General features: G+C 36.6%; 1 protein-coding gene across 1 annotated transcript in view; it reads left to right on the forward strand.

Moving 5' to 3' along the window:
- Window positions 1-21,860, forward strand: part of DCDC1 (doublecortin domain containing 1) — a 370,698-nt gene that overhangs the window by 183,801 nt on the left and 165,037 nt on the right. Inside the window, exons 12-14 of the mRNA XM_089521309.1 lie at window positions 10,442-10,543; window positions 14,020-14,186; window positions 20,287-20,412. Coding sequence (XP_089377435.1) covers window positions 10,442-10,543; window positions 14,020-14,186; window positions 20,287-20,412 — 395 coding nt within the window. The remainder of the gene's footprint in view (window positions 1-10,441; window positions 10,544-14,019; window positions 14,187-20,286; window positions 20,413-21,860) is intronic.

The following is a 21,860-nucleotide window of genomic DNA, read 5'->3' on the forward strand; positions in this document are numbered from 1 at the left end:
AAGCCAAGGTGGTGGGTGGTGAGGGTGGTGGAGGGCAGACTGTATCCCTTGGCTGGGTGTCACTGAGCCTGGTCATGCCATCGAGTATACCAATGTATTGTTGAATTTAAGATGATGTCATTTAAAAAATGTTTTTAATATAATTTGATTTAAACACTTCAGAGAGAAACAAATACAAGATGCAACCCCCACTCTAGACTCTCTCCATAATTAGTTTTAATGGTTTTACTCCCCATGTTAAGTCATCTTCACCAGACCTTGGTTGAAAAGTAAATACTGCTATATTTGTTCCTTATATTATTTAGGAAAGAGGAAAAAACCTTAAATGTATTACAGCAATATTGTCAAGATGTCGATCTCAGTGTGAGAGTAATCAAACATCTCTGTTGGTGCTTGTATGTCTGTTGATTCTATTTCCAATTTATTTTTCTAGGTTTCTGTAGTTTTTCTTTGGCTTTTACTCTTTCACTGATACACAGGCAAGCTTCCTAGGTGGTCTCAGCTGCTGTTTTAACCAACATTGTCCTGAATATTGGAAAACCCCATGTGTCAAGGTTCTTCAACAGTGGTACTAATTTATAGTATACTTTTAAGGATAGCATCTTTATTTCTGACTCTTCTGTACCAATTCACGATTTCTACATACAGAAATTAACTTCTCCATTTATTTTGTTGTAAAACTGAGGTAATATTTTGATCTTAAACTTAAATGATTGCACTTTCATAATATTTGTTAGTGGATCTCAGTGCTACATTCAGTGTATATTTTACATCCATGATCTAATTTGTATTTAAGCTGTCTATCAATACCTAAATAATATAAACAATTTACTGAATAAATTCAGATTTCACATTTTTTATTTTCCCAAACCTGGGTTTGGAGGCTCGGAAGGTTTCTCTGTGGGATGTGACACACGCATACTTAACAATACACTTGTTATGTTTATTATAATATTCAAACCATGAATTTAATTAAATCCATGATATCAGGAAAATTCTTTTCTGCATTAACTGTAGTTTGGCTAATTCAGCCATCATGACAAATAATTATAAGGAAAACTAGAAAAGAGAAGAAATTCAGTCTATGGTATTCCAATTGAATAGCTACAATGCATATAGTAAAAGAGTTCTCGTACCTAGGCTCAAACATTGATTACAATGGAGACAGCAATCAAGAAGTTAGAAGAAGACTAGTAATGAGAAGCGCAGCTATGAAAGAACTAGACAAGATTCTAAAGTGTCAAAATATACAAACCAACACTAAAGTTAGAATCATCAAAGCCATCGTATTTTCTTTCACCATGTGTGAATGTGAGAGCCAGACAGTGAAGAAAGTGGATAAAAAAGAAAATCAACTCATTTGAGATGTGATGTTGGGAAAGAGTGCTGATGATACTGTGAATGGTCAAAAAGACAAACAAATGGGTCATTAAACAGATCAAGCCTGAAATTTCCTTGGAAATTTCCTTGGATGATCAAACTGAGGCTTTCAAACTTTGACCACATCATGAGAAGGCATGACTCATTAGAAAAGACAGTAATGCTAAGAAAGATAGTAGAAAGAGATGGTGCTGTTCTATGACCATAGTAAAGATGAACTTGAACTAGTAGAAAGAGAGGAAGACCACATAGCACAAATTGCAAAACTTCAATGAAGCCATTAATCTCCTCATAATATCATGTTGTTTTTGGAATATCATGTTACCCAATGACATTCTGAGGAGGCAAATGTAGCATTGCCTGGAGCCTAAGCCATGCCTCACTCCATAGTATACTGCCCCCATCATTTACTATTCAGTTTTGGTGCTGAGCTTCCCTAATTTTTTGCTGCATTATCAAGACTTAATGGCTTCATTGAAGTTTTGCTATTTCTGTATTAAGTGCATTGCTCCTACTACTGGTCTTATTGGTGTTGTTGCATGCCTTCAAGTCATTTCTGATTTACGGAGATCCTAAGATGAAATCATCACAGGATTTTCTAGAGCTGAGTGTGTGTGACTCACCTAGGGTTACTCAGTGAGTTTCCATGTCCCAGCGGGGAATTGAATCCTGTTATCCAGAGTCATAGTCCAATACTCAAATCACTACACCATGGTCTACTATGGTTAATTTATATTAAATAGAAAGGAGAAAATAACAGTGATCTGGAAGGAGAATCCTAAACAAACCTATTTGGACATAAGGAATCCTGGTATCAGTGGGACTTATTTCATTTTATTTGTAATATAAAGTGGGTTTTCCTTGCATAGTGTTGCCCCAACCAGAGGTGAGAATGGCAGAGGTAAAATCATTAAAAGAATATGTCATGCATGTCTAATGTTGTGATCCCTTACATTTACAAAAGAAAGAGCCAAGCATCAGCTCAGTCTGAGTACTATCATTCACCTTTATTTTTGTGTTATTATGTCTCTCTTCGCTTCTCTGCACTTGGGTGGGAAATTGTTTTGGCTGTAATATAGGAAATAGGTACTGCTCAGTGGCTCTTAGTGTAACACCTACTGTGAGGTTTAACAGAACTTTTAACAGTTTGTTTAGTAGGGGTGGAAGAACTAATGTTGCCCTAGTGTGTTGTCACTGATTTTTCTCAGGTTGGCAGCTGGCACTAAAAACATGCTAGTCTACCAAGATGCTTTGTTCCACTGAGCCCTACCATCTCTAAATACAACAGAAAGTAATAGCAAGAAGTAATACCATAGCTTTCTTTTTATAATATTAGTTCTAACAAAAGATAATGGATATAAAGTGTAGAACAAAAGTGTGGTCTCGAATATTAGATGGTTCCATATTCCTAGACAGGAATCAATCTTATTTAGGTTGGTTGGATTCCTCTTGTTTGGGTTTGTTTCAGAGATGGCTTTCTTTCTAGATTCAATTGGCAAAAAAGTATCAGTGTTACTCTGATGTACAAAGAACAGTGAAGGATCCTTTGACAGATTCAGGATGAGAGGAATTTATTAAAGCTTGGGTTTTTGCATCACAGTTACATTGCAACATACAAAAAATAGCAATATGTGTAATTCCATTCTTTAAAATTTGTAACCTCTTCCAGTCTCAGATGGAAAATTTGTCAATTCCAGAAAGAAGTTGTGAAATTTCAAAGGAAAACAATACTTCCTACCTATTATTTATGTATTACATACCTCAAAGATACTAATATTATTATATCAGTATATAATAAATCTACTGTAAGTAAAGGCTATATAACTGTTCCATGAACTTCATCTTTAGGATTGCTTCTACACAGAGATTTTTCTTGTCTCTTCTTTAGTCAGTTATCTGCATAGAAAATGTAGGGATCCACAGACTGTGCCCTGGCTAGAAAGGCTACAATGAAGTAGAAGTAATATGACTACAAGGAATGCCATATTACAGTGTATTTATTTGTTGTTAACACCCATTCCTAGGCTGCATCCGCACTGCAGAATAATCCAGTTTGGCACCACTTTAACTGCCATGGCTCAATATTATGGAATTCTAGGAACTGTAATTTGGGGGGGGGGGGGGTGCACCAGAGCTCTCTGACAGAGAAGGCTAAATGTCTTACAAAACTAAAATTCCCAGAATTCCATAGCATTGAGCTGTGACAGTTAAAGTGGTGAAAACTGGATTATTTCTGCAGTGTGAATGCAGCCCTAGATTGGCAGTAATGCAGTGCAGCACTACTGGAATCTGGAAAGCTTCCTAAATGTATACACTCTAGGAATTATGGCTTCTTTTGTTTTCATACTATGTGAATTATATTTCCCATCAAACTATGTGTGGTATTCCAACTGAACACGTTGAGCCACTAGGAATTATTTGTTATACTATAACACAACCTTGGATATCAGTCATTACTAGGTTTTGGTTGTTGTTATTGTTGTTGTCTTTACTAACTTGCTCTTATACACATAGCTACATTGGCCATTTCATCTCTAAGACAATCATTCAAATGCATCTACCCTACATAGCATTATTTTCCTGTACAGGTAAGAAGGCAAGTAACTCTTTACAGGTGTGTTGCTACATGTAGTGATCAATTCATACTTTTTTTAAAAAAAAAAAGTTGTGATACAGATCACAAATTGCTCATATCAAAAATAGGAGAAAAACTGAAGAAGAAAAACATCCCCAGTCATCATTCCAAAATATGATCTGAACAATATCTCCACTGAATTTATCGACAATGTAAGGAACAGATTTGCGCTACTAAGCATAATTGACTGAAAACTGGAAGAGCTTTGGTCTGAAGCCAAGGACATAATAAAGAAGAATGCAGATAGACACTTGCAATAGGCAAAAAGAAGGAGAAGAAATGGATGACAGATAAAACATTGCAAGAAATAAAAGAAAGAGGAGCAAAACAAAAAGGAGATAGGAACAAGCTAAGAACCACGGTTGCAACAGTACAACAACTAGTGTATAAAGATAAAGAAAACTACTACAATGAGCAGTGCAGAGAAATAGAAAAAAATAAAAAGGGGAGAACGAGAGACCTATTCCACAAGATCTGGAAAATCAAAGGAAAGTTCAAACCAAGGACTGGGACACTCTATGACAATAAAAATAACAATTCAAGACCAGGAAGGAATAAAAAAATTGGATGCAATACACAAAAGAGCTATATAAAAGAGATGACAGAATTGACAGAATTAAAGACACATGGAATGAAGAGCCATATGAAGATGAACCCCAAATTCTACAAAACAAGGTAGAAGCTGCAATAAGAGAAATGGCAAAAAACAAGTCACCAGGAACCGATGATATTCCAGATGAGCTTCTGCAATCCACACTGACAGAGTGAACTATAGTGCTAACTAACATATGTAAAAAAATATGGAAAACAAAACGATGGTCAACAGTCTTGAAACGATCAGTATACATCCCCATCCATAAAAAGGAGACACAAAAGATTGCAGCAACTAAAGAAGTACAGTATAGCACTAATATACCATGCAAGCAAAATTATGCTCAAAATTCTACAACATAGACTCAAATTATACATGGAGAGAGAAATCCCAGACCTCCAAGTGGGGTTCAGGAAAGGAAGAGGCACTAGGGACCACATTGCAAACATATGATGGCTAATGGAGTGCACCGGGGAGTTCCAAAAGAAAATCAGCATATGCTTTATAGATTACAGCAAAGCCTTTGACTGCATAGATCATGAAAGGCTATGGAATGCCCTTAAAGACATGGGAGTGCCAATGCATCTGTCTTGATATGGAATCTGTACTCAGGACAAGAGGTTACTGTCAGAACAGAACATGGAGAAACAGAATGGTTCCCAATTGGCAAAGGTGTCAGACAAGGCTGCATCTTATCACCCTATTTGTTCAACTTATATGCAGAGCATATTGTAAGAAAAGCAGGCTTGGACATAGAAGAAGGAGGAGTGAAAATAGGAAAGGATATCAACAATCTGAGATACACAGATGACACCATACTACTAGCAGAAAGCCTCAAAGACCTGGAACAACTACTAAGAAAGATCAGCGACGAAACTGTAAAGACAGGCCTATGGTTGAACATGAAGAAAACAAAAATAATGACCACAGAGAACCTACACAAATTTGAATTAGACAACGAAGAAATAGAACTAGTAAAGAATTCTCATGCCTGGGATCAAAAATTGCTAGAAATGGAGACTGCAGCCAGGAAATCAGAAGAAGATTAAGAATGGGAAGGACAGTTTTGAAAGAACTAGAGAAGATCCTAAAATGCAAGGATATACAACCAAGCACAAAAGTTAGAATTATACAAGCCATTGTATTCCCTATTGCCATGTATGGATGTGAGAGCTGGACAGTTAAGAAGGAGGATAGGAGGAAAATGAACTCATTTGAAATGTAGCGCTGGAGAAGAGTGCTAAGGATTCCACGGATAGCCAAAAAGACAAACAAATGGGTCCTGGCGCAGATCAAGCCAGAAATCTCCCTAGAAGCAAAGATGACAAAACTCAGGTTATTGCACTTTGGACACATCACAAGAAGGCATGAGTTATTGGGGAAAAAACAGTAATGCTAGGAAAGGTAAAGGGAATTAGAAAGAGAGGACGGCTGCACGCAAGATGGATGGACTCTATTAAAGAGATCACGAGTATGAGTTTTCAGAAGTTGATCAGAGTAGTGGAGGACAGAGGGTCTTGGAGATGTCTCATCAGCAGGGTTGCCATGACTCGAGGGCAGTTAACAACAGTAACAAAACAGTCTGCATGTTGTATCTAGAACCTGATAATCTCTATGATCTCTGTGTTTGGTTTAAATACTGAATTTTAAAAAAGCGTTCACCCCAGTCAGTTGGGAAGCAATGTTTGTTTATTTGTTTGTGTGCTCTGTGTATAGAACAGGGATGGGCAACTGTGACAGATTTGGAGGGCAAAGAAAGGCAAGGTTGAGGAAGGGATTGAGGGCCACATATATAGCACTGGGGTCCCATGTATAGGCAGACATACAAATATATGCAAAACTTTAGGCAGTATATCACCATAGAAGAGGTCCCCCTGCTTTCTTCTTATCCAGGACAAAATAACTCTTCCAAGGCAATATTTTCCTACACAGTTTAGAAAGAGGATACATTTCTTTGCGTGGCAGAGGAATGAAGACTCTTCTAAATATTGCCACCTTTTGGCATCATATGATACTTCAGAACATGGTGCTCCTCACATCACCATCACATCATCCATTCCTGTTATGTGTTTTGCTGTAGTTGACTACTTGTTTAAGAAGGGGGTGCTGTTTGTGTATGAGTTAAGGCCTGTCACCTACATCACTAAAACTAATGCATTAGTTGATATTTTCATTTCAGAAAAGGCCTGTTGTAATTCCAGGACTTTAATGCCTCTGTCATGTGGATTTGAGCAGATGTGGCTATATTAGAGGACTAAACTATAAATGATATCAGTGTACTATCAATGTACAGGGAGGAAGCTGGAGCAATGTAGATATGTATAGTCGGCCCTCCTTATCCACGGATTCAAGCATCCACAGTTTGAAAATATTCAGAAAAAGCATAAATTCCAAATAGCAAACCTTGATTTTCTATTTTATATAAGAGACGCCATTTTGTTATGCTTGAGCATCCACGGATTTTGTTATCCATGGGGGATCCTGAAACCAAACCCCAGCGGATAACAAGGGCCCACTGTATATCAGCCTGTGGGGTTGTGAATATAGTGTTGTGCTTAGATTTCTGTTGGATTGGATGGATTCAGTTGAAGTCCAAATCAAGGTGGACTGCTCAGAAACAGTGAATCTACTATATAAGGGCCTATACAGATTGGAAGAAAGGGGTGGACAGAGGTCATCCTTTTCTCCCTGGATTGTGGCCATTCCAACCAAACAGCATGTCAACGATGCCATAAGTGCCCTGGAGCAGCACTGTGATGTCCCTCGTGTGCTGTGCCATTTGGATGTGGCGCACGAGCCACCTCATCACTGTGTGAGCCGTGTAAACGGCAGCATGCCAAGATGGCACCTGTGGACACTCCGCTCTCCCGAGTCCTATTTTCGGTCCCAGGCCAGCGCAAAGTACCGGTCTGTATCAGGCCTAAATTACAATAATTCTGAAGAGTAATTGGCAGTTCAGGTCTGGAAGGAGACAGAAACAAAGACAGAGTGACACCTGCATTTTATGCATTTCCCCCCAAGATAGCCAGATAAGGTTGAGAATAAGGGGGGAGAGGAGGTTTGTAGATTTATGACTGTCAGATGTAGATTCTACTTGCAATATATGATATTCTCATGATTCTCCAATCCCACTCTCAGTATTTAAAGAATTTATTACAGCAATGGTCCAGCAACGGTCCAGTCTTCTGTCCTTTTTGCTCCCAAGAACAGGAACATTAAAGCAAATTTTGTGATAAAATTTGACAAATTAATAAAATCTGAAGATACTTGGAAGAAACCAGAAGATTTGGGATATCCAGGTGCATTACTGAATAATTGCTTTGAAAACACTGGCTGTTCAAATACTCTTTTCTTTGTCGTTGTGTGATCCATATTCATCTTGTACCTTGTCCTATTTATACTTTCTCTAAACTGAGTGTGAACTGAGTAGAAAACAAAGTTTTGCACTGTTTTTAATTCATCATAATTCCTTGGCCCTTACACATTGCCATATATAAATATTTATTTTGCAGCTTTCTTGCCTTGGGACATCTTTATGACATATGCCATAAAATTGCCTCAGAATTCATAGGAAACAAATCACTTTCCCTCAGTTGAACACTCACCTTTTCTCCTAAACTTTGCGTCTATCCTACTGAAATTTCACCAGTTTTTATTAGTCAGGGCCACCTCTATTTTGTATATCCTTTTCATAGAAACTGAACATGAAAATAATAGGGGGATGCATGCCCCCTCAGACAGCAAATCCTACTCTTGCAGAAAACTCAATAAACTTAATCCTCTAAAACTTGGAGAATCCCATCAGAATAATCAGCTGTGGAAATTTCATTTAGTTCTGCCAAGAAAATGATTTATCAGCAGTTCCCTTAAAAAACAGCTACACTCACACTGATAAGCTTATCGCACAGGCCCCTGGGACAGGCCCAGCATGGAATGAAAGCGTGCGGTATGGGAGCAGAATGGGGCAAAGGATGCATTTTACCCCACGCCAGAACGCCGCCGGCACCGTCGGAAGTTCCCATTCTTTTCCTGATCCATCCCAGAGGAGGCCATTTTCAGGAACTGTTCAGAAGCGTTCCTGAAAATCGCCTCCTGTGGGATGGATCAAGAATGGAATGAGAACTTCTGGTGGCAGCAGCGGTAGCGTTCCAGCTCAGTGGAAGTCCACTGACATCCAAGCTATTCTTACTACTTGCTGGCTGCAAAATATTTTTACAAAAATCTAAGAGAACTATGCTTTGAGTTGAAAACCAGGAGGGAAATTTAAATGTAAAATTTGTTAGCTGTTTAGCATTGTCTCTTATTTAATTGATTAGTAAATTAATCCTTGATTTAATATTAAAATTCTAAAGTCCATCACTTTAATGAAAAATACATTTAATGAAGTTGCTTCTTTATGTTAGAAAAATTCCAACTTCATTGACAACTCTCTCTGTTTTAATTAGTTTTTATCTATCTTTGTAAGAAATTTGTAGATTTCAAATGGCCCTGATAAGCATGATAAATACAATGAAGAAGAATTAACGTTTATTGTGCTAGCCAAAGGCCATGACAAAATGAGCTTATCAAAAAGCATAAAACATTTAAAACAAAAGGCACAGAATACAAAGGATAAAAAATGTCCCAACGTTTAGTGTGCAGTTAAAATAGTTAACTGTTAAAAAGGACAAAAGGAAGAAGAGACATCTTTCCTGGAAATTAGTAAACATATACAATATAATCATGAAATCTAATTAATACTTGGCGTCTCTCTCGCAATTTATGGCAATTTTATTTAACTCTCTCTTTCTAATCTTTTTTTGCAGCCAAGGCAAAAAGAGCCACTCTGTGTGTTACACAGTCATTGGTGTCACTCAAAAGGAATTGGACCAAATCAACAGTAGAGTTCCCACTTTTGTTTGTCAGCAAGGGTGTTAAAAAATTCTTTCTAGGGTCACTGTACAGTGGACAAATTAACAAGTAATGAACAATATCCTCCACCTGAGGCTGGCTGCAGATGCATAGTCTGTTCTCAAAAGGCACTTCGTTGTAGTGTCCATCTAGAACTGCAGTAGGCATTACTTGAAGTCATAGCTCAGTGAAACCAATTCTTAAAGTAGGCGACTTGAGTTTAGTCAGATAACTGGCTCTAAAATGTTCCGTCTTCAAAAAGGAGAACCAAAAGGAAAATTGTGAGGTCCTAACTGACTGCAGATCTTTTCTTGAATCAGCCCAAAAAAGGAATTCTCTTAATTGTCTCTTATCCATGCCAATAACAGCATTCAACTCAGAAAAGTTATATTTTTGTAAAAGAATTTGAAAACTTGATTTCCAGAACTGGTTATCGCACATTTCCAAGTAACACAATGCTGGGAGACGATTTGTTGGTAGGGTAGCAATATGTTTTAAATATCTTATCTGTGTAAAATCTATTCTTGTTTTAACTGAGGGGCAGCCAAATTCAGTTTGCAAAAAAGGTGCAGGAGTTCCATTTGGTAAAGTGCAGAGCTTTTGGAGAAATTTGTTTTGTAACCAAGGCTTTGCCAGTCTTAATATCTGATCCCCATAAATACAATGATGTAATACAAGTAGTACATTCATTATCTTTTTTCACACATGTAATATTTCCATGCTTTTTCTGAAATACAGGGCTCTCCTTACTTAGTATTAAGGGTTCAACAGGAAATTCTCAATAACCTTTAAGTGCACCATACCTGCAAACGCATGTTAATGGAGTTAATAATGATAAACTTTTTAAAACGTTACTGTTGAATATTTTGAAAAAATATAAGCTATAATTTAAGGGCTGGAATATATTTTGCGTTGTACTTAGTCAATTATCGTGTGTTTTTAAGGTGTATGAAAATGGCAAAGACACCGGGGAGATCATTGTTTACATCAGTAGAAAAGAGATGGAAACTAATTGTAGGAACCAACCCAATATTATGCTGGAGAGGGTAAGCTAAAAGATATTTCATGTTTTCCCAAGTGCATACAATCACATCCATTTAAAATACATGGTATTTAAAAGTATAGGCATGCTGGTGTTTTTGCTGCATTTTCCATCTATATTTCACTATAATAATTACCAGTTTAAAACATACCTTTATGTCTCCTCTTTGCTTATATAGAAACGCTAGAGATGAGTAAGAAATAAAGTAATGGTTTACATTTCAGTTTGCATTTCAACTGGAATACCCTTTGCCACTGAAATTCATATATTTGACAAATTCAGTTCTCTTCTTTCCCTGCTGTCATTTGACAAGAGCAGTGTTTGCTGTGTCAGTCTCGCCACTGATCACCTTTACACTGTGGTACAGTGGGTTCTGTTTCATTTGACATGGCCATTCAATCTAAATACCTGCTTAGCCATGAAACTCACTAGATAATCTTGAATTAGTAATAATAGCTCAACTATTCTAGACGAATATTAGAGGAAACTTGTTACAAAAATGTTTAAAGTAAAATGTAAAAACAAACAATCCTCAAACACTAAGATTTGTATGGAGCACTTCAAGTATTCAAGCCATTTCATAAGTATAAGCTTAATAACCTTATAATACCCTATCATGATCCTTTCTGCATAATTACTAGATGGAAAAAGATGCTCCCCAATAATCTCTTTTATCATATATTCAGAATTCCAAATAGAAGGGTATGCTGAACAATGTAAAGAATAGACAGATGGGATAGTACAGACTGAGAGACTAGATCAAACATAGTAAGCCAATTTTCGGAAAGGAGTTATACAAGATGTTAAAAGATAAACATCATAACTGGTTTCAAATTGAACAAATTTATTCATTGGCTCAAAATATAGACCAAAAAGGAGATTCACTCAGAAAGATAACATTAATTGAAAACTTCTTTTGTTACTACAGTTTTAAAATGTGGCCAGAAGCTCTTGCATACATTTTTTTTGAATGTAAGAGAAAAATTATAGTTATTAGAGGCACATTAAGGGAAAGCAATGGGTGTAAAGGTGCAGTGGAAGGCACTTAACTGTATAATGCCAAATGCTGCCTGGGATTGGATCTGGACTGCACCACCCCTAAAATCAGGATCAGGCCAAGATTGCTGGGGAGGCTGCATGAGAGAGATTCATGCTCCCACTTGTGGCTGGACTGCCCTAAAGTGCAAGGCATTTGGTCTCAGGTTTTAATGAGAATCTCAGATACACAAGGGCAGAATGTACATGATGATAGAGGGTGTCTACTAATTACTTTGTTTATTAATGGGAATTCAAACCTGAAACATAAAGATTTAATTATATTCCTACTACATGCAATGTGCATGGAGACTGTGAGAACATGTAAGTTGCTAAAAGAACTTAGCTTTACTTCTTGGAGAGCCAGAATTTGGAAACTCATGTTAATGGAAAAACTTTCAAGCTCCTTTTGAACCTCCAAAGGACTAGAAGACACTAGCAATTTTGTTTGACAAATAGTATAAATTAATTCACTTTGCAAACAAAAACAAATGTAATATGCATCTTCTACTGTGATTGTAAACAATTCCTTGGAGAGGTTTAATTTCTGAAGCTTAATCAACATTTCTGATAGATTTTCTTCGTAGCTCTCAGTGCAAGGATCTGCCTGAATTCAGGAAACAACTGACTTAGGTAACAGGCTGTTTATGCACTATGTTGTATTATGTTTACACCATATATTCTTATACTTGATGTGTAAAAATATTTTTTTTAAAAAAAGGAATACTCAACCATGGTAGACAAACAGTTTTGTTTTATTATTGTCAATGTGGAACTGAGGCAGAAGGCATAGAGGCTAAGGTAACTTGTTCTAGGAGTTTGCATCTGTAATAAGATTTGAGTGAAGGGCATCCCTGTCATATTTTATTAATAATAATAATAATAATAATAATAATAATAATTTATTTCTATTTCTATTTCCTGCCTCTCCCTATGGATCAAGGCAGGATCACAACAGATAAAATATATACAGAGCATGCAAATTTTCAATATTAAAATTCTCATAAAATAACCCTTCTAGTACAGAACAATATAATATACAATATAATATAACACAGTGTAAAACAAATGCAATAACCGAACCAGCGTTTGGATTCATATCTTGTACAGTCAGGAACAGGAAGAAGGATAGATATTTTGCTCATGTCGGCTCTGGTGGAAGTATTTTAGCCACACTCTCGCTCTGATCAAATTATCCTTCATTGATCCTATGGTTTTTATAGATTCTTCTGTATGAGTAAAGGAAGAGAATTCTAACTATTTCCACAAACAGCAATAAGATTGCCACTGCTGGTATGCTATAGGTAAAAACTACAGCCACTGTTAGCAGACATTTTCAAAGTGACTAAACGTCATCAGCTATATTTTGTGCATTTTGTTGTTTCCCCAACTGATATGGGCACATTTGATTGCTGTTTCAAATTGTTGGGTTTTTTTTGCACTGATGTAACGAGAACTACAGATTTTTTTTCTGTAGTGTTTTGTCATATATATGTTCCAAACAGGAGCTAATAATACTGGGGGTGTAATCCAGCATTATAAATGCTGTCACAACATGGTCATTTATAGGAGGGCACCATGATATGCTCAGTTGCAAGAGGTAGCAAAAGAGAATAGAGTATGAACCATTTCCTAGAAAAAGCTTCCTATACTCAGAAAAGATGACAGCTAGGAGGAATGTATAGAAGCTATTATGTTTAGATGAGCCATCTTTGTAGTACCATAAAATGGCAAAGTGACTAGCCAATTTGCAGTGTAGTCACATTTGCTACCTAATGGATTTCTGTAATTTCCAAAATTTCATTGAAAGGGGAATTGAAAATGGAGAAAAGCTATAGAAATCAAGTGAAATTGGATTGGGTTGAGAGCTATTTCATAAATTGTGCTCTCTGGACTTAAAGTTTCCTTTAAATTAAGCAGGTGAGGCTATTAAGGGGCTTGAACAGTTTGTGGCATGTCTCAGTATATATTTGTACAGTGCTGAAAATTGTTAAATGAGTCTTGTATTATTCTTGTTTGGCTATTGATCACCTACGCTTGGCAGGCAGGTGGAAGAGAGCACACAGCCCTTGTCAAATCTCAACAAGCCCAGTGAAAACACTAACAAAATGTAGCTGAAAATGTGGACTGGGAAAACATAACCTTTATCAAGAGAGCTGTTACAGTAGGTAGAAGCTAACTGCTTGTTCTGTACAACTGTCACATCTGCTTTCAGTCTGTGTGCCAAGGGGTCAGAGCTCAACCATAATCCTGTTGCACCCCCTGCTGGTTAAAAGCCTGTGCTCATTTTGTTACTTTACACTGAGATAAACATTGCAGTCATTTCACACTTCTTTTAACATTCTATATGAATTTAATTATCGTTTGTTTGGACATCACTGGTTATGGAGCACAAACAGTTTATTACAGATGTTTCCATTTTATTTTTATATCCGCCATTGCCAGGTACAGCACATAATTCACCAAAGGCTCCAGTGTTCAGCAGATTTCAAACCGTCAGGCCTCAGTCGCTTTCCGACTCAGCTTTTTGATGAGACTGGGCAAGAAATTAAAAATCCACTTTTACTGCAGAATGAGCAAAAAATTTGGGTTTCTTATGGTGAAGATTACAGGTAGGAGCAAAGTGTTTAGCTCTGTGACTGTCAGCAATCTCTGTGTTGTCAAACTGCTGTAAAAGGAAGTTTGATAACCTCCAAGTAAAACCCCTTTTATTTTTTTTTATTGTAAATTCCAACAAAATTTCAGCGCTGGTGTTTGAGGCAGTATTGTTTGTGGAATATGACATCTCTGTCTCTGACTTACTGTCTTAATGCCTTGTCATAGTTCTTGATGTCTGCCTGTCAGCACAGCAAGAGGGATTTTTTCATGTCTGAATAGTCACCTTAATGATAGCAGATGGAAACACCACAGGGGGTCCAAGCCCATCACACTGTCATTGTCACAGACTGCCCTGACCTGTTTCCACTCCTCTGTTTTTTCCTTTTTGGTCCCTTTTTAAAGGAGAAATGGATGGTAATTGAAAAGGATCTTAAGCAAGATTTATGAAGCTGTAGACAACAGATTCCCTACTATTGCTCTATGTTTTCAAAAATAAAGTCTTAACCTTTTAAGCACCAGGAATTGTGAAAAGGAGAATTAGCTAGTGAAGCTTGAAAAGTTTGACCAACTCCAGAGAAAACTGGAAGGCATCTAGGGGGTGTGATAATTAATTCATTTATAATATTTCATGAAACATTGGTATTATTTTTATATAGTATCCTATGCAATTATTGCGATGCCCATATATATATTCAAAGTTAATTTTGTATTTTGATTGAGATGATTTTTTTTAAAAAAACATTGAGACGTCCATCTCCAAAGCTCTTCATAAATATTTAGAAAACTTGATCACATGTGTACTGTAAGTATATTAGCAAGATAAATCTTTATTTATTCTGTTGTGAGCTGCAAATATGCTTACATTTGTTATACTGTTGCTACAATGTGAGTAGATTTTATCTGCTTTTTAATCATGTGCTCCCTTCAGTATAAATTGTTTTTGCATTTTTCACATTTTTTCATTTGGTAAAAACTTCCAGGCATGTTATATACATTAAAAAAATTATGGTCCCTAGTATAATAATATTATAATATTTTTTATTTATTAAAAGGTATAATTGTTCATACCTTTGTTTTACTCACTATAATCACAGAAGAGTACTGCATCTATTTATTTAATAGGAAAGATTACGTCCAGGTAAGAGCACTTAGGAATATAGTCTCAATATTTTCAAGCTCTAAAAGGTTATTTCTTTTACAAAAATGAAAAATAAAGTTGTGGTCATATGCCATAAATATGGCACATATGATACTACAAATTACACTTTATAGATATATTCTTCCATCTGTCACTGTGTTTTAAAAATCAAAATAATATTACTAAGAACATGAAGTTTAAACTCTGTAGAATATATTTCCATGTAATATAGAGAGGCTTATGGTGTATTGTAGTTCACGTTTTACAGAATACACAATAAGGCATCCTTTTTATAGTGGTATCTTTTGTAACAGTAGAACTATGTTCTGATTATATTCTTACCTGTGTACTTTGACTCTGTAGTCACTTACAAAATCAAAGCATTTCTTAAAGAATTAATTTATTAATTTTACTTTGAGAATGATAATGCTAGCCAAAAAATGTGTGTATGTTTAAATGTTCTTATACAGACATTAGTGGGCCATTATGAGTGTGACAGAGGGGAAAAATATTTAATTATCAACACTGATATTTTATCTTCTGTAAAAATATACCTTTTCTGTTTGTTTATCATATCATGATTTTTATCTCCAGTTCAGTAATGGATTTATTACTGTGCTGTTAATAAAATGATTTGGATTAAGAAATGCTAGTACTACATCTTGTTGAAAGATTATGATCTAAAATGTCAGCTTTTGTTTTGCAAGGTAAATCTTTCAAATCAAAATTCATTTGTGTGTGCATATATATTTGTGTGCGTCTCTGTGTGTCTGTATGTGTCTATGTGTGTAGTTTGCATTCAATTAACTTTTTAGATACCTTCCTTACTTTTATATATTCACCCTTTTTTTTCAAATTACATTTTATGAGCATTAAAATGGTTCATATTTTCCATTTATTTATTAGTGAATAGTGGTCATTTTTTCTTTTGTTTATCTTTTTTGATATGTATTGTACTTAATAAACTGGATATAACTTTAGGCACAGCCATAATATCTGTGAGCAGTGAGCCTGAGTATATTCCCAAAACTTAATAGAATGGAGTTAATATACCCTTTCCTTACATGTACTGTATTGTTTATAACAACAGCTACATTTGCATTTCCTCTCATATATACACACTGCAAAAATACTTATTTTATATAATGCATTTATATTCAATTATCATAACACAAAAGCAGTCAGGTGAGCTGCTGCTTGACAATTTTTGTTTATCTCCTCCTGTCCATTTCTAACTGGAATCTGGCTTGTTATATATAAGTTGGCAGTGTGTATAAGTTTATAAAAAGAAGAAAAGTTTCTCATTTTAAATATGGACATCTAAAAAATTGTTGGTCTTTTTCCTATGTTTTCCTGGTTGTCTTTAACTGGCATTCCAAAAAAACAAGGGGGGGAAGGGTTACAAAATTTTAATAAGGAATGGTTATTGAGTTAAAACAGTGTTGCCCTCTCCCTTTGAACATGTTTTAAATATTTGCTTTTATCAGTAGAGGATTAGAAAAGTATGCATATAATTATAGGCATTGCATCTGTTCTTCTAAATCTGACACAGATTTAGAATAACAGTTTTTCTTTGAAGGAGTGTCCTTGGTTTTCCCTTATGGAAAACAGAGCCTCTTTTCAGAAATGTTGGTTGCAAACAAGTATTCTCCTAAATATATCTGCTGTTCAAATGATAAATTTCTTGTAAGCTGGTTTTACCAAAATGAACTTGAAAGCACATTTTTGACATTTTTTAAAAAAATTACAGTTTCTCATACCCTTGTTGTATGACAGAACCAAACAGACAAAAAACAAAACAAAAACAAAAACAAAAACAAAGAAATGTGCTATTTAAAAGATATTGTGTAACTGTGCACAAAGTGGTGTCAGATGTTAAATGTATACAGATTAAGGGGAATGGACCAAGATAGGCATTTTAAATTTTTATTTTCATTTAGTCTGTTCATTCAAGCAATGGAAAATGTAGTTTAAAGAAATAAATATGATTTTTGTAGAAGATTTTATAGGAGTAGGGATTTAGACCTTCACTGATTTTGTTATTTATATCCATTTTCTCTTCATGGCATGTGAATGTGTGAGGCTTTGTGTAATTCTTTATACTTTTAGACTTTTTCCTGCTAAAAAAGCTATACTTTTGATGCAGAACACTTGGCTTTTATTTGCACAGTAAACTTGTTTTCTGTGTGAAAAACAACATTTTATACAGAAAGTTTCAAATACACTGTTTCCTGCACCACAGCACAGAAAACCTAATTTCTTCATCAAGCCAGATGTTATAAGAACTAGGTTAGGAAGAATGTCGAGGAGGGGAGCCTGATTCCAGGTACCTGAAACCATCATGCCATGAATGTCTGAATTCTCTTCTTCCTCCTCCTCTTCGCTATCTTAAGACTAAGATTGTGCAGGAACCATGATTTCAATACAAAGTCATCCTTCCCTCCCCCACATGCCCCCTTTGTTTTATTTTGGAATTATTTCTGTGGAGGAACACAAATTGAAAGCACTGCATTATAATATAAAACCTATATTCTTTTTTCAGGAGGAAATATACTGCTCATCCCTTCTTATGTTTTTAGGGTGCCAACAATTACCTAGGATTCCTTTTCCTCCAAAGGACATCAGTATAGGTGTTTGAGCTTCATTAATCTATAGACATAAGTTGCATATATGATGGGGGTTCTCAGCACCAACACCCCAATATTAACATTAGATTCCTGTTCTGCATCAAGAAGTCAAGGGGAACCCAAATACCCTTGGGTCTGCAGAGGGCAAAATCAGTCCTTTGTGTGCTTCAAGTCAGACCATAGAATATCCCTTATCCACAGAGACTAGATTGTTTTTTTTTGCATCAGAACCCTCTTTCTCAACTACGTTGCTTTAGAATTCTGACAAACCCATTCATTATTGGAAGGGGGAAGATGGGTTATTTACTTGTCCTTCGAGCAGAATGTTACTACCAGTCATGGGCCATATATTGTCAGGTTTACCTTTATGCATATACGCTGATAGTTCTAGTAACTAAAATTGTAGAATGACTGTTGCAAAGTTGGCAAGGTAACTGAATCTCTTTGAAATCGGAGAAACTGGGTAGTAAGGAGGCCTTGGAAAGTTATTCCAACAAAGTCCAAACTCATAACAATATCATTTCATCCTTAATCCTCTGTCTCAAAAAAACTCTTGCAACTTGTGTTGTGCCTTACATGTCACTGCAGAAAACATAGTCGAAGGATGCAGTTTCATTGAATGGCGGGCTCTGTTCTTCCTCTTATTTCATGCTCTGCTTTTTTCTTTCTGATTTAGAAATTGACTCATTCATATTCCCCCCCACACACATTGAAGCACTATTCCACGAAATCATGCAGTTAAGACTTGTGTAAGTGGCATCATATCTAATAGTAACTGAAGAAGGAAGAACCTCTTGTTTTCCAGTGCTTCAGGAATCTTGTGAGTGCAAGTAACTCACAGTTATGTGCACTCACAAATGCTGTGTCTCCTCTCTCTTTCCCTATACAGTTGTTCCTCCATATTCGCTAGGGTTAGGGAAACAAGACCCCCGTGAATATGGAAAAACCGCAAATAACAAAAACACTGTTTTTACCTGAGAGGACACCTCTCTAGGAATCTCTAGGTCCTCCAGTGCAACTCTGTGGTCATTGTCCAACATACAATGACCACAGAATGTCACTGGAGTAGCTACAAATGGTCTTTCAGTGCAACTTTTAGTTTAAGTTGACCACAGAGTTGCACTGGAGGACCTAGACAGTCCTAGAAAGAACATATTAATGAAATCCGTGAATAATCAGATCCGCAAATATCAAAGCCGCAAATATGGAGGGATGATTGTAGTTCTGCTGACCCCTAATATAAGGCCTGAAGCACACGGGCCAAATGATGCAGATTCCATCCATGATCAGGGCATAGTGTTCAGATGACACATGTTCTGAACGCAGCTGGAAGCTGCACTGACGCTACACCATCCAGGAAGAACTAGGCCAAGAAGGAGCAGATAGAATCCGCTCCTTCTGGTGGGCTAGTTCAGGACCACAGTGGTGGCCTGGATTGGGGGTGGGTGTCTGCAGTTGCGAAAGCCCTGGCACAGTTGGCACTAGTGCAGCCACACACCACTCTTTTGGGCCCATTGGTTTCGAGTCTATATAAGCATCTTCTACTTGTCACCTACTGTAATAGCTGGAATTTCTGAACAGGATTCAAGGAGAAATATAAAGTAAAGAGAGAGGCCAATGTCCAACTTCCAGGGACTCCAAGCAACCAGAATTTTAGTGGGCTGACTGAAATGTTCCCCTCTTGGCTGTTTGCTCCAATTGAAGAATGGAAAACCAGACAATATTCCAGTCTACCTTATTTTCCTATCATTACATGTAAACCATTGAGACATCTATATGAGGGAGATTTGCAGGGTTGCAGGAGTGCTATTGATGCAAAGCTTTCTCTCTTTGTTTTGTTTCTTCTGAAAAAAAGGGAAGTTATTTCATGTTCCCACCTCAATTTTTATCAAAAGAAAATCATCAGGGTAAAGATTACTTTAGTTATTCATCATTAATTTGCAGTTGGGTTGCAGTTTTGTAGATCATTGCCTCGTTATCCCCCCCCCCCCCCTTTCTTCTTTGTTTGTCAGCTGTTATTTCTGCTTGGAAATGAGCCAGTTTTTCAGGAATAATTCAATTTCCTTGCTATCTGTAATCTATAGGTTAATAAAGACGACACGCTTGTGATGGTGATAATGAATTCCCAAGATGAAATCACCTGAAACTGCAGCAAGGTGCTAGCTGCTACTGTACAATTTCTAAAAACCTTCAAACAGAAACAGTATAGATTTGAATGTCTTGCTGCTGAATTTATTCTTGAGCTCTTATATCCACTGCTTTGTATACATATAATTATTGGTTTTGCAGCTGCTTGATTCCTCCCTCGCCCCCCAAAAGGTCATCTTTGATGATGTTTCCATTTTTCAGGTCTCCTTTAAATCCTGTTCTGAGTTTGACCTTTGACAGAGTGACTGCAGCTGAAAAGAATGGCATCACAGTTATTTATAAAACACTTCTGGATCCCACTGTTGATTTGCTGCCTGGATGTGACAAGTACATTAACTCCTGCTTTATTTGAGTTTTCTGATACACTAAGCCTAAGATTGGGGAGATAGAGGGATGGAGAGAGAGAGGAGATTAATATGTTGGGATATTTTCAGCTGTTTCTATAAATATCATAAGCAAGCAGGGTTGGTGATAGCATCTAGCTATATATTATTAAAACATACAGTAACTGAGAGTGGTTTCAAGAATAAACTCAACCAATCTCTTGCTTCCATTAAAACTGGATTAGACATGAGGATGTGGCACATGGCTGCTAATATTTAGCAACTAAACTTGAATAAGGAATGATAAGCTTCTGGTGCCAAAGCTGCAGCATTATACCCTTGTGTACATGTGAGAGAGATGTTTTGAGCTCTGTTAAATACATTTCCCAGTACATGCATAGGATTGTGCTGAGAGCAACTTAAATTTTAAAAGACTAAAATGTAAAACTGGACAAAATACTATTTTCTTAATTTGGGCCCTGGTATCTGCTGGAGTTTGGTTCCATGACCCCCTCTCTGCCCCACCGTGGGTATTAAAATCCATGGATGCTCAGACCCCATTAAATAAAATGGCGTAACAAAATGTTGTCCCTTATATAAAATGGTAAAATTAAGGATTGCTTTTAAGAATTTATTTTAAAAAATATTTTCAAGCCGTGGATGGTTGAATCTGTGGATAAAGAATCCATGGATAAGGACGTCCCACCGTAATTGGATATGAATATTCATGCTTTCAACCTGGGCTTGAATTATATCTGTGAGGCTTGGGTCCAGAGAACTCTCTCTATACACTATCTGCTATTTTTTAAGAAGGAAGGAAGGAAGGAAGGAAGGAAGGAAGGAAGGAAGGAAGGAAGGATGTCCTCAAGCAATATAACAAGTATTTACCAAAACTGCAGCTCTTTTAAATCTGTTCCAAACCCTTGCTTGCCATTTTTTGATTGGGATCTTGTATGTGAGAGAGATATGCTTTCCATCTTGAAGAGGTGGGCAAGAGTTGTTTCTACATACTCTTCTCTGAGGCAAACAAAATTCAGCAAGTGTGATACATTTTTTCTTCCCCATCCCCACTGCAGCTCCCTGTGTGCTCTTTGAACAATTATTGGAGGTCAATGGACTACCCTCCCACCCCCCAAAATTGGATGGGTCATGGGAGGACATGGGAGTGTATTACCTAAAGAACAGGTGGGGGAACAGGGGAGGTTCCCACCAACTCTCAGCATTAAATCACATTTTTGAGAAATTAATTTTTGCAAGAAGATTGGGTAACATTAGAGCCATTTGCACCTGTTTATACTGATACTAACTGGGGTGGACTATGAATTTGGGTGAATTAAGAAGGTATTATTTAGAAAAATGTAGAATGCAATCACACACACAAGATAGCAATTCTGAGACAGCATACAGTGCTAACCAAAATGGAAATATGGTAAAGGGTTTTTAAAAGGGTTT

The sequence above is a fragment of the Sceloporus occidentalis genome, unplaced genomic scaffold, assembly GCF_023333645.1.
Source record: "Sceloporus occidentalis isolate IW3139 unplaced genomic scaffold, rSceOcc1.0.p SCAF_4, whole genome shotgun sequence".
NCBI classification, from domain to species: Eukaryota; Metazoa; Chordata; class Lepidosauria; order Squamata; family Phrynosomatidae; genus Sceloporus; species Sceloporus occidentalis.